This window comes from Scylla paramamosain, unplaced genomic scaffold (genome assembly GCF_035594125.1).
Source record: "Scylla paramamosain isolate STU-SP2022 unplaced genomic scaffold, ASM3559412v1 Contig9, whole genome shotgun sequence".
NCBI classification, from domain to species: Eukaryota; Metazoa; Arthropoda; class Malacostraca; order Decapoda; family Portunidae; genus Scylla; species Scylla paramamosain.
In genome coordinates, this window is record NW_026973674.1 from 498,160 (window position 1) to 512,500 (window position 14,341).

The following is a 14,341-nucleotide window of genomic DNA, read 5'->3' on the forward strand; positions in this document are numbered from 1 at the left end:
CTCTCATCATTCACAGGCAATATTTTTACTGCTTCCCTGACACTGGTGGTGACAATTCTTCATCTGCTTGCATCACTCAAGTATGCTCATCATTATCCTTCTTAAATATAAATATTTCCAGTCACTAACTGTCACTGAAAGCATAGCCCTAACATTCTTCCTCCAATTTAATTTCTTTGAAGTGCACCACACAACTACACCTTAAACTACACACAGTGGAACCTCAGTTCGTGAACATTCAAATCACATGATTTGAAGATTATGAACAAATCACTTCATGAATATTTTTTAAGAATTTTTGCCATGGTTCTTGAACAGTGTTTCTGTGTGTGAATGCACAAACACCCTGCAGACCCCCTCAGCTGGCAAGCACACACACACTTGTGTTTTGGCATGCCTGCCGTGAACATTGTGATTATCACACACTGGCAAGTCACCCAAGTCAGGTGCCTTCCCAGCTGTTGGAGAGGAGCTAGACCTGGATCTCCTTTACCCCATTCCACCTCTAGTAAATTGCATGCCTTCTTATTTAGCCTGCCTCTTTTTACTTTACTTTCAGGATGGTTATAAAGATGATAATGATTGGAGAGAAAAGACACCATCTCGCCTTGCACCAAACATGCACTGGCTGGAAGGAAATATTGGAGCAAGACTGTAAAGGAGGGATTTTTCTGCATAACAGTATGTGCTCTGTTGTCCAATTACATTTCACCTCATGTCCCATTGTCTGGATGCCCAAAGAAAGAGTGCATCTGTTAGACAGGTTTATAAGACGTGAGGTTGTCAAGAATTCCTGGATCACAGACACAAGATAGAATTTGGAAAGCATGTGCTGTCATGAGTAGTGCAACAATCCCCATTTTACATAGACTTTTATGCTCAAATATTTCCTTCCAGCCAACCCATGCCTGGTGCAAGGCAAGATTTTGTCTTTTCCTCTCAAACAACTCTTTCCAACCATTCTGAAAGTTGAAATAGGAAGTGGCAGACTTAATTAATTTATGAAGGCATGTGATTTAGAGATGGAGTAAGGTAAGGGCTCCCAGGTCAAACAGCTGGGAAGGCACCTGACCTTCATATCAGTGACATGATATAGCCTGATGTCCAAGAAACTTACACCTTTCTGTGGTTACTGTAACTTCATTCTTGTCAAAAAAAAAAAATAAAGAAAGAAAGAAAAAAATAATAATAATAATGCAGTTTCTGAGGTTGGAATAGATTAATTGTATTTTAATTAATTTAAATGGGAAAACTTGTTTTGGTTTGTGAACTGAGGTTTCTACTGTACATAGATCCCAACAAAGTTCAGAATCCCCTGAATCCCTCCTCTCTACTCTATAGCAGCTCCTTGTCTCCTTGTCTATGAAATGACCAGTATTTGATATGTTCCAGCACTGCAAGAAGAGCCTGCCTAAGCCGCCAATACTCCCTGCTGACAGATTTGACCGCAACAGACAGTGCAGAGGCAACTTTAGGCATCAAGACTACAGGAAGGAAGGAGGCTGCAGGGATCAAGGGGAGTACAGAGGTCATGGGAATTATAGGGATCGTGGGAATTACAGGGATCACAGGAGGGAATATTCTGACCACAGGCAAGGGAGGTTTGTCAGTGACCACAGAGATCATGATGACAGCAGAAGGGATAGCGAGAAGAGGAAGTACAGGTCTGAGAAGGAGAGTGATGAGTATGGAAGAAGGAATTACCAGTCCAGCAAATACTACAATGGGTGGGGGGGGGGGGTGTCATCCTGTTGAGTTTTGTGAATCCAGTGGCTGGTATATTTATCTTTCATCAGGGACTTCACGCAAGCTTCCACGACCATTACCAAAGGTTACTGACATTTAATTTACATTTAAATGCCTGCCTGCCTGTCTGTTCATATCTTTCTCTCACAACGTACTCACCATTCACTTGTGAACATTTAGAGTTTTAGGAAATATTTTTGAGCAAGTTCCTTCATCACAAGGCAACCATCTACTAAAAAGAAAGAAAAATGGAATATATGTTGGCATTTCCTTGATTGCTTTTGGTGTTAGTGTGTGACTTTCCAGAGTGACAATACAAGTGTTATCCCCACTACAAGTCATGCACTATATATATAACATCACTGAGTATCTTTTCTCTCATTTTCATATAAATGTTTGTAACATTTTCATATAAATGTATGCTAACTTTTATGTGGACTTGCTGTAAGATTTTTTAAAAGTAAAGTATTTTTCCAATTTACGATTATATACTAAAAACCTCCAAGAAAAGTATTTTTCCAATTCACGATTATATACTAAACCTTCACCTCCAAGATAAGACGTGATGGTTCATAACGTGCACAGGAATGGCATCCAACAAAGTAATTGTTGCCAAAGCCTCCAGTAATCCAGAACCTTAAGAAAGTTGCAACCCCCACTTTAGTCTGAAATTTTTATACTGTATGTCTGCATAATTATCAAGTTCATCCCCATGCAGCCTCAGCACACCAAGGCAAGGAGATACCGTGAAGGATTAGACCAAACATTAACACAGGTAAATCTTTAGACTTACACTAAATCTTAAGATGGCAAGGCAACAACTACTTTTTGTTGGATACTGTTGTAATATGTAGTTTTTATTCTCACCCAAACTTTCTGGCATAAATTAAAGATGAATGATGTATAAGGCTGCCACAATTTGTAAAGAAAATACTGACTGATGTTAATAATATGGATTTAAGAAGTAAATGTAAAATAAACCTCTGCATGAATGACAAGACTTTTCTGTAGAATGTGTTGGTTAGTGTGGTGATGACTGCTGCTGCTGCTGCTGCTACCGCTGCAGGTCAAGTGGCTTCTTGGGACTGTGCATCACAGTACTCCTTGATTTCTGAAATAAACATTGAATCATTACTACAGTGTTTAGTGCATCCACTGAAATTCCATCTACTTATGCATCAGTCTGACATTCTCCAAGAGAGGCAGCCAAGACATCTATGTAACGCTTGCTGGGAAAAGTAAGATGTAAAGGGAGCAGGTATCCATTTATTAATTCTTCAAATCTTTTGTTCATTTCTTGTTCCTAAATAAATATCAGCTTGGCAATGGAGAAGTAATGAAAGTGAAAAGTGTTAAAAGGAAAGGGTAACATACATATCTATTCTACATTCATAATCACAGATTTCAAACAAGAGTTCACTGCTTCACCTGCACAAAAAGTAATACAGGTGAGTAGGAGGGAAGACCAGCGAGACTTAGTGATAAAACATGGCCTTGTGCTGATTATTCAGGAAGAGACCAGAGATTAGCACACAAGAAATTAACCAAAAGGACAAAGAATATATGATTACATGAGCAGGGAAAATGGAGGATGGTGATGTGCAACAATGAAGGGAAAAAAAAAACACATGTTTAGAAAGATGTATCATCTCTTCAACATTTCAAACCACTTCTATTTTACATTGCTCCTCTATTTACACTTTATCTCATTTTCCTTGACATTGTTTATGGTTCTTGTGACTGCCTGCCTCATTCTGATGTGAAATCCTACCATCAGGGTCAAGTCTGCAGCCATTCTACTTCATTGAGTCTGGAGTCTGGACTCTGTCTGGTATAAATACCACCTCAAAAGTGCCTGCTATCTCCTCTGTGAACAAGCCAGCAGTAGGGTGTTGGGAAGTCCCACTGTAGGCAGTGCCTGGCTGAGGACTTAAGGCAGCATCACACAAGGCAAATTTCTGCAAGCATGCTGCCTGTTTTACTGGTGAGACCAGCGACACAGCAAGTTTGGCATCGACAGGGACTGGGCTGTTATGTTGACATCTTGTAATAAATCTTTTGCTCTATTTGGCAGCTCATATAGGCTGTGCAGCACTGCCTCCACAAGCCGTGGCTGCACCCTGCTGGCCATGGTCAGTCACTCTGGGCCCCAGGGTTGAGGTGGCAACAGCGCAAGTAGGTCCTACAGCCAACATGGTGCCCAGATCCACTATAGCTCAATTAATGTGTCGAGCTTTCACACTCCAGCAAAACTTAGTGCGGGTCTCCATCACAACACATTGTTTATCTCCCCAGCTGCAGTTGTCAAATAAGCACTGTAAGTAATTTCACAAGCACACACTGGCACATATACTTCATTTTTATAAGTTTTATAGTTGACAGTTTTACTCAAAGTACCACAATATATTTTTATTTAACATGTACAGCTTGTAGTACAGTGGTCATTTAATTTCAAATACTCCCAGCAAGTCTGGTATCACAGCCATATGCCATTCTTCCTGACAGCTCAGTTTGCCCAGCTGGCAGCAAAAATGGGCAGCATACTGGGGGAAATTTGCCCTGTGTGACACTGCCTTTAGTGTGATTAGCTGCACATACTAATATGATGCCAACCCCTACATGCTTAATGTGGGATAAGCTGGCTACAAGATTAGCCAGTCAAGATGTTTGCATGAACTAAATTCATATAATATTCTCCACAATTGTGCAAACAATTGGCACAGCATGAATGAGAGACCACTGACACGGAACACTGATTAGATTGAGTGGAGAGCATATGTAAATAGAAAATGGGACACGAGCCTGTAGGACTCTGTCTGTGGCTTGTCTGCACCTGATCTGCTCAGCTGAATGTCTCAGGCACAGGGGGCAGGGGAGGGAATGGGCTGTCATGGTGTGGTGAGGGGCAAACAAGAGGCGGTGGTGTCAGGCTCTTGTGCTGACAAACTTGAGTAAGCCTTTGCAAATGTCCCTTGTGTTGGGGTAGGAGGAGGGATCCATCCTCTCCCCATTAGAGACTCAGGCACCAAGGTGAATTTGAAATTAACCTTAGGCAATGTTTTTGTGCAGTGTGTGTGTGTGTGTGTGTGTGTGTGTGTGTACACACACACACACACACACACACAGTCTTTACTACCTCCTTTGTGGGGGTGGTGGCCTGGAACAAAGATTGAATTCCAGATAAAGAATCTTCCATTTAAAACAACACTTACTATTTGCAATGTCTTTGTATGCCTGAGTGACAGCAGCATCTGGCTCTTGTGTTGGAATGTTGGTGCCTTCATCACACGCCTGGGCCACCCGGGGGTCCAGCGGCAGCTGGCCAAGCAGTGGCATCTCAGTATCCTCTGCCAGCTGGGGGTCACATCCCAGTAGTGGCAGGGAAGACGGCCGTCTTGGTCTGAAATTCATGGTGCATCAAGATAAGACAAGCCTGATATACTCCTCTTAAGATGGCTTACCTAATACAAGATTTGCAAGATTTCTTATTGAAAAATTTTTGTTTCATCCTGGCAGAAAAATTGTGTAATTTTTTTTTGTTCTGTTAATTTAATATTAACTGGTTGACTTTTGTATTGCCAAAAATCTTCCATTGATAAGAAAGGTGTGGTCTGTCGCCATCAATCTTGTCCCTTTACACAACACACATGAATTCCCACCTAGCCAAGAGGTGGTCTTGGTTGCAAGGAGTCTATGATTGCTGCTGGATCCTAGCTACATCACCACCACTCTTTGCTGCTGACACACAAATGAACAGGTGAGAGGCACCACACATCTCACTCACCTTACACTTGGGGCACACAAAGGTGGTCATGTCCTCCACCAGGCCAATGATGGGAATGTTCACTTTCCTGCAGAATGTGATTTCCTTCCTCACATCCAGCAGAGCCACTTCCTGGTGAGGGAAACAAGTCACATGAAGGGAAGGTACAACTCCGCCTTCCTAACCAGAGAAACTGACATTAACGCCAGAGTCAGAGTCAAGCACTACTTTGTGCATATGAACTGAGTATGTGGACTGCTATCATTGTAGACAGAAAGGGGAACTGCATCAAGCTCAAAGATGAAGGAATTGTGTCAAGCTTGAGCTCAGCCCCAACACAGATGACCAGCATGTGGAGAGAACACTGCATGCTTTTATGAAAGTCAACTAACATTTATGCTTACTTTTAAAATTCCCACATGATAATGATGGAGGTCTTTAAGTGGTATAAGGAAAATCACAAGTGTGAAAGAAAATCCTGAAAGTCAGTAATGAGGACAGGTCAAGAAACAACAGGCTCAAACCCAATAAAGTTAGATTTGAAAGAGAGATACAAAGAAATTGGTTATCAAGTAGTGATAGATGAAAGAAACAGGCTTAGTAAAAAGGTTATTAGTGCTGAGTCATTAAGGACAAGTAAAGACAAATTTCTGGATGAGGAGGATAGATGGAAATGGAAGGGTATATTTCATACAGGGACTGCCATGTGTGGGCTTCTTGTAGCTTCCCTCATCTCATGTTGTTATATTCTAAGCAATCCCACATCAAACACTACTAATTCTTCCCTCACACTTTCTCCACTGTACTCATTTCAAACCTCACATCAATATATTCAGTCTTACATCCACAGCTACATGCTTAAACACTACCTCATCAATCACTTCAACATTAAAAACTACATTACTCTCCTGTCACCCAACATCCTTATACTCTTACATTTCTTAAAGTAAACAAGATACATGAAATAAAAGAAATTAAAAAAACCTCACGATGATAATTTTTGATTCCACATAAAACTCAACGGTTTGACAAAATCAGCAACGCTTCTCCTTTGACCATTTCCCTGGAGTGAGTGCAGGGTTGGTGTCATGTACAAGTCTCCTCCAGTTAACCATTTCTGTCCCTTTCATGTTCCTCTGTGCCTCCTATCCTTTGCTGTTCTACCACAATCTCATCCCTCCATCTCATTCTGTCTTCCCCTCAGTGGCTTTTTCCAGGCTCCTTTAATTGGCTTCTGGTCTCCTCTTCTTACAAAACCAAAGACACTAGAGGTAACCTATTTCTACTACTTACCATCTTTCTTGGGTCCCTTCCAGATGACAGCGTCGTCTGCACTGTTGAGCAGGAACCCAACGGACATGACAGCCAGATTGTCAGACACATACTGAAAGGGTACACTGTCTTGTCATATAAAGGATTTATCTGAAGTGTCTGTCATATACAAATGATCTATCTAAAGAGTACCTGTTATATACAAATGATTTAGTTGAAGAGTGTGTGCCAACAAATTATTTATGTGAAGTATTTATCCATCATATACAAATAATTATCTGAATCAAATAAAAAATAAATACAAATAAATAAAAAAATACATGAAAATAGAAAGCAGTTTCTTCCCAGAGTAACAAGGTAGGTAATACTTAATGTGAAGGATAATTAAGAAGAAAAAAAAAAATTTTTAATTACTGTAACTCTGTGTGGGCTGAAGTACAAGAATGCTTAAAATGATCTAGCATGAGACAGCATTTCTGGTGCACAACTACAGGGAAAAATAACGGGAGCATTTTGTTCACACCACAGAATACTATTGGGAAAACTCTAACCTGGTTTAAGAAATTTATAAAAAGGGGAAAAAAAAAGGAAACAGCATTTCTTGTTCACAACTACAGGGAAATAACAGGAGCATTTGTTTACACCACGGTGTACTATTGGGAAAACTCTAACCTGGTTTAAGAAATTTATAAGAAGGGAAAAAAAGGAAAAAGGAAAACTGGGAAACTATTTTGACATGATGGAAGTGTTAAATCTTCAAGTAAAAAAAATAAAATAAAATAAATAAATAAAAAATAAATAAATAAAAAGGACTGACACACACACACACACACACACACACACACACACACACTTTTACACTATTACCATTGAGGCTTATCCCAGGTTAAGAGATTTTCCTCAACAGTACAAAACCTAACATAGGAACCTGGAAGTTGCCACCTACCACAGGGGACCAGCCAACACCTGAAGAGTGGACCTTCTCCTCTGCTGTCCCCAACACCCGCGGCTGAGACGGCCCACAGATGTCAATGTCAAGGAACCCCACCTGCCAGGGAGACAATGGAGGGGCAATGTTACCACAGGAAGGATGACCAGGAAGACTGAACAACTGACACGATCCTTATACAGGGTGTTCTTGAGTTACACTTGTCCACTTGTTGAGTGACGTGCAGGATGTATTGTTAGTATGAAGCTGTTGACAAGTAAGATCATTGTATTTAATGCATTGGGAAGAATAATAATGCAATGTGGCAAAGGTATGGCTATATTGGAAGTGAGTGAGCCATAAGTAGCTGCATTTTCTATTGTACTTTTGTTAAGGTGATCTGTTTTCTGTTTCATCAGATGAAAAGCAATGAGACAAGCAGCAGCACTGGCTGTGCTTCAGTGCAGTTTTGCCAGTGTTACTGCAGTTCAAGAACATTTGTGGGTGACATTACAACAGTGGTGAGCTCTGTTCCGGGGCTGCATCATAAACATTATTTTGGCATGTCAGAACCATCCTAAGTAGGCAGTGAACCTGACACACACTTCCTTCCTCAGTCTATTGCCACATGATGAAGCATGCCTTCACTACACTCACCAGTTCACTAATTCTTTGTATTGTTTTTATATTTTATTTCATTTAGAAAAAGACTGTTTGGTGCAGTATGTGTGTGTGGTGTACTATAAAAAGTAAGTGAGCATATTGGAGGGCATGCTGCTACCCCCACTGTAAGTGTGCTACTGGAAAAAAAAAATAAAATAAATAAAAAAAAAAAAAAAATATATATATATATATATATATATATATATATATATATATATATATATATATATATATATATATATATATATATATATATATATATATATATATATATATATATATATATATATATATATATATATATATATATATATATAATTTAAAAAATGAGCAAAGCAAAATGCACGTAATTATGAAATGGGTGAAGTGAAGATTGCCATGAACTGAGGACTCCCTGTGTTGGCCCATATTAAGGAACCCTGGTCTCACCACTACTACTTTCCAAGGCCACAAAGATGATAAGCTGGGTTCTCAAGAGTGGTTTTCCTATTAGTAGATTTGTTAATCTGTCACTTGAACCATAAAGACACACTTAAAAACCTGTATCACTCCAAGCAGAGCTCTTGGAAAGTAGTGGGGCACACAAATATTTAAGAATATAGTTCATGAGTCAAGGTCAACTCACTTCACTGCTAACTAACTGTTTCATTTAGTTTTTTTTTGGTATTTTTTATTTATTTTATTTTTTTTTTTTAACTAACTTACCACTTGTAATAAATTTTAATGCTTTATTTTTACAGTCAATGAATATTTATTTTTTTGGATAGTTTTCTAGTTTTACTTTTTATGTCAGTCACTTACAATGTCTAAACTACATTTTATACAGATGTATTCTTATTTACATACAAACATGTGTTCAGTGTTTGATGCACAGCCATGCAACACTCAATAAAAAGTTCTCTCTCAATCTGTCATGATGCTCAGTACAGTGGGCAGCTAACCTCACTGATACCAGAGAGCATCACTGCACTGCTCACTAAGCAAAGGAGGGCTGCGTTCAGACCTGTCCTGTCCCACAAGAGGCTCTGACCAAAGGAGAAGAAGTGAGAGAGAGAGAGAGAGAGAGAGAGAGAGAGAGAGAGAGAGAGAGAGAGAGAGAGAGAGAGAGAGAGAGAGAGAGAGAGAGAGAGAGAGAGAGAGAGAGAGAGAGAGAGAGAGAGAGAGAGACTAAAGGTGCCAGTCCCTAAAAGGAACAAAAATATCCAAAATCAAGTGGAGAGATCTCTTCAACCCTCTCTCTTGAGAGATTTCAAGTCACAGGCAAGAGGGAATGCAGCAGCAAGCAGGAGTTTGAGTTTACAATTAACAGTTACTACAGTATATCCATGGGTTACTGCATTTCATCACTTTCACCATCCTACATTTCAATTCCTCTCTTACAAAGCACAGCAAATCTTTGATACACTAATTCTTCTCGCTGTCCACTCTGCTCACACCACAGGCATCCCTTCAGTAACTCATTTCTACTGTTTCAATCCTACTTCAATAACTTTTCATCTATATTCAATAAAATAAATAAATAATAGCAACCACTCTGCACTAAATAAATTTCAAAACTAACACCAGCTCACATCCTGATCACTCAACTAATCAGCACTAAACATGAGACACCGTCAGTGTGACACAAACAACAGTGAGTGGAAGGGTGACATGGAGTGTGGCAGTGCAGCTCACCTCCTTGGAGTCATCGAGGGCCAAGGTAAGGCCCAGCATGGCACTCACAGTGGACTTGCCCAAGCCTCCCTTGCCAGACAGCACCAGCACCTTGTTCTTGACGGATGCCAGGCGCTCCCTCACCACCACCAGGTCTGTGCACCATATGCCATCATTATGATTTTTTATTTTTACTTTCATTTTATTTATTTATTTTTCTATACAAGAGGGGCACTGGCCAAGGGCAACAAAAAGAGCAAAGGAGAAAGTCTATTGATGTGTCAGTCCCAAAAGAAGTGTCAAAAATGTCATCCAATATTGGAGGATGTGTCATGAAGCCTCCCTCTTGAAAGAGCTCAAGTCATAGGAAAGAGTAAATACAGAAGCAGGGAGTTCCTGATTTTACCAGAGAAAGTGATTAATTATTTAGAATACTAGTTAACTCTTACATTAGAGAGATGGACAGAATAGGGGTGAGAGAAAGAAGAAAGTCTAGTGCTGCGAGGCCATGGGAGGAGGGGAGGCATACAGTTAGCAAGATCAGAAGAGCAGTCAGTGTGAAAAATGTGGTAGAGGATAGCAAGAGATGCAATAATGTGCCAATGAGAGAGAGGCTGAAGACAGTCAGTTAGGGGTGAGTAGTTGATAAGATGAAATGCTTTTGACACTAAACAAAAATTAGCAACTGTTGTGTATTGAAGCATCTCACTCATGTTATCAATAAGGTGTACTGAAGCATTTCATCAGATGTATCAGTGAAGCGTTTCACCAAAGGGGTTCAGAACCTCCTGGCCAGACACGAACCTTACACAGGGGAGTGAATACCTTTGTAGGCAAGACTTGAGTGGGAGTAAAAACAGTGAGCACTTACTCTCTTCCACCTCACACAGTCCCTCCACACTAAAGCAACCAAGGCATAGTACATTTCATGGCTATAAATCAAATAAAAACTAATATACATACTAGTTAAGCTTGCAATAAAACCTGTGCAAAGACCAAGCATAAGATATCACAGGAAATCATTGCCAAACACAGCTTTTTTTCATCCAAGTCTCTTAGTACTGGTATAACAAGAAGCAATGGATGCGATACAGTGTCTTGTAGGACAGCCTGAGGATAGGTAAAAAGAGTGGTTTGGTGCCCCAGGAGTGTTGCATGAACATGTCTGATACACCCAGTGAGCCAACTTACTTATGGCATACACAAAGATATGAAATAAAAAGTTTGTCCAGCAATCCAGCCGTCTATAAGTGTGTGATGCCCACTCCTAAAAACTTCCCCCACAGGACAAGAATGGCAGTGTCCATTGATTCCTGTCCTTGAATGCTCTAATCCTCACCTTATCTCCCCTCCCACACTCCAGCAAGACAGAGCTCTCCACAGCAAGGCTTCCATACATCAAGTCCACAGGCTGACTCATACCAGGTACAGCATCAGGACTCACTTCAAAACTTTCTACACTAAGCAAGGCTCACCATTTTCTACAGTAGGCAAGGTTTCAACAACAAAATTCAAATCATAAAACATCCAGACAAAGGAGAGCCACAGGAAGGTGAAAGTAAAGCATAAAGAAGTATGTGTGAGTGAGACAGTTGCCAGTGAGGACAGAAGCCTTCAAACAGCCTTGAGGGAGTGACTGGGTGGAGGGAGGTGGAGACTCTTCTGCCGTGGCTGCCCCTCCTGCAGGATGCGCTTATGATGCAGTTAACTTTAAGTGAATGCAGGAACAGAAATACACTAGAGAGGAAAAAAAAGAGATGACAAAGACTGAGAAACAAATGGAACACAAACCATAAAGAGAAATGAAAAGAAAAAATACAAGAGTAAAATAAGAAACAAACAAAAGAAAGGAGAAATATATTAGCAGGACAGAGGCACCAGTACAGGACACACACTGCACATAACAAAGCTGCCATTACAGATTACACCCAACATTACACTCAACATGGGCAGCTGAGTTCCTGGAAACTAGACACACTAATCTTATAACACTTCCACCAATCAAACCCAACTCAGCCATCACTCATAAGAACAAAAGAACACAAGGGAAACGGCAGGAAGCCATCAGGCCTACAAGTGGGAGTCCCTGTACGAAACATACCTACCTATTTCCACCATTCTCATCAAAAAATTTGTCTAATCTTTTAAAACTTGCTATTTGATTCATCCACTACTCTATCTAATAACCAATTTCTTCCTATCACTTTTCACTGATCATTCTCATCTATACATTTGTCTAATCTTGTTTCATAGCTCCCTAATGACTCAGCACTAACAACCTGGTCACAGATTCTATTCCATCTGTTCACCACTCTATTGAGAACCTATTTCTTCCTCACTGTTTAAAAGCTTAAAGCAGCATTAAAGTACACAATTCTTTGCCTCAAGCCCCAGGTGTGTGTGTGTGTGTGTGTGTGTGTGTGTGTGTGTGTGTGTGTGTGTTGTTGAGGGTCTGGCCAAGGGTAACAGAAACTAAAGGCGTCAGATCCTGAAGGAGACAGTGAAAGCAGTCCAAAATTACCTGGAGAAATGTCTTGAAGCTTCACTCCCTCTCAAAGAAGTTAAAGTCACAGACAGGAGTAAATACAGAAGTAGGCAGGGAGTTCCAGAATTTACCAGTGAAGCTTGCCAGTGTGAGTCCAAAGTGAGGCAGAGGACATGTTCACTGCTGTACAACTTTTCCACTGGTCATCTACACAACTTTTTAAACAATTTCTTGAATAATTGTGTAGCTTAAAAACAATATAACGTGCTATTCTTTGTCTACTTTCTGTGCATCCAGTAAGCAGTTTTCTCGTGCTCTGAATGTTAACAAGGGACAATCACTACATTGGAAGTGTTCCCAACATAGCACCAGTCACTATGTTACTGGGTACACCCTGAAAAGTTTTGTTCATGATACAACACAAATTTGCAACTTCATAATCAACTTTGAAAGCCTACACGGTAATAATGCAATTAAAAAAGTAAGTGAGGGAAGGAATAACTTCCTACCATTACCAAAAAGATCAAGCTACTGTTCACTTTCAACCAGTGACAACAGTGTGGACAACATGAAGGATATCAAGAATATCAAGCCAGGTAAACTCTGGAACTCCCTACCTGCTTCTGTATTTCCTCTTTTGACTTGAATTATTTCAAAATGGATGATCCTTTTTTTGAGTGTACTCTATAAGGACTAGCACCTTGAGTGAGCCTTTCTATAACTTTTGCTGCCCTATGCCAGTGCCCCTCTTACATGAAAGAAAAAAAATCAGGGAAAAGTAATCTGCATCATAAAGGCAATCCTTGAGTGTGATGACTGCTGAGGCTCCATCAGGGCAAAGCAGAGACCAGTGGTGGGAAAGTTCATGTTGAGGCCAAGTAAGCATGGCACACTCTCGTATCTCACTCCTGGTGGCATGACTCTGGCCTCTGGCACAAATAAACAATCTTTCTGACTAGCAGATGTCCACTAGGGGATGACGGGACTAAGAGAATGAATGATGTGTCTATGAATGTGCGTTGCTTTGTCAGGGACATCCCATGTGGAATTGCTGGTTTGGTATATAGATAAAAATAGGCAGATGTATTAAATGTATGTTAAGACAAATGTTGGGTCTTGGTGTGAATGTGTGGGGCCAGCTGTACTATGACTTAGCTCCTGGTGTAGTAGGCTGGTCCATGAGACTGTCCCTCTCCACCAGGGGAAGATAGCTCAAAGAGTGTGAATGATGTGTGTTTGTGAATGTGTGGTGCTTTGTCTGTGCCAACCCGTGTCACTGCTGGCCTGCTAAATGTATGCAGAGATAGATATTTATTCTTAACATATGGCCATACATACTTCCCCCCGTCAGTGTTAGTACTCACATTCTTGGCAAAGGTTCCTAGGATGTCCTCAATGTCTCTCTTGAACTTCCTCTCCATGTCCCTCATGAACTACTCCATCTGAGAGAATGGCTCCCGCCAAAAGGGGCCACGGTGGATCAGCCTCACCTGGCTCGGGTGAACCATGGGAAGCACCAAGGCCCTCCTGCTGCCGGGCTGGGTCGGTACCGCCCTCACCTGGGGAGCTGCTCGCCCCACCATGAGGAAAGACACCATGGCTGCTGCTGCTGCTGCTGCTGCTGCTGCCTGCCGATGGGGAGGACAGCTGTTACGGTTACATTATACTGCCACACCTCTGGGAAGATGCTCCTTACCTAAACATTACAAGAGCACACAACTTTTTTGGTCTAAAGGGTAACTTTTCTTGTTCCCTACTTGAAAGAAAGGAAGTTGGTTGGTTGGATGTATCTACTGGTACACAAGCTCACCAACCCACAACTCTACCCAGT

At 40.8% G+C, this 14,341-nt stretch overlaps 2 protein-coding genes across 2 annotated transcripts in view; one reads left to right on the top strand and one right to left on the bottom strand.

Moving 5' to 3' along the window:
• Positions 1–2,223, top strand: part of LOC135096944 (GTP-binding protein 10-like) — a 36,767-nt gene extending 34,544 nt beyond the window's left edge. The window contains exon 7 of the mRNA XM_063998714.1: positions 1,393–2,223. The gene's annotated coding sequence lies outside the window, so the exon portion shown is untranslated. The remainder of the gene's footprint in view (positions 1–1,392) is intronic.
• Positions 2,224–2,684: 461 nt separating this feature from the next.
• Positions 2,685–14,341, bottom strand: part of LOC135096927 (cytosolic Fe-S cluster assembly factor nubp1-like) — a 22,253-nt gene continuing 10,596 nt past the window's right edge. The window contains 9 exon segments of the mRNA XM_063998702.1: positions 2,685–2,857; positions 4,959–5,115; positions 5,117–5,146; positions 5,531–5,641; positions 6,352–6,389; positions 6,803–6,893; positions 7,728–7,829; positions 10,047–10,180; positions 14,001–14,138. Of these exon segments, the coding sequence (XP_063854772.1) occupies positions 2,814–2,857; positions 4,959–5,115; positions 5,117–5,146; positions 5,531–5,641; positions 6,352–6,389; positions 6,803–6,893; positions 7,728–7,829; positions 10,047–10,180; positions 14,001–14,138 (845 nt within the window). The 3' untranslated portion in view covers positions 2,685–2,813.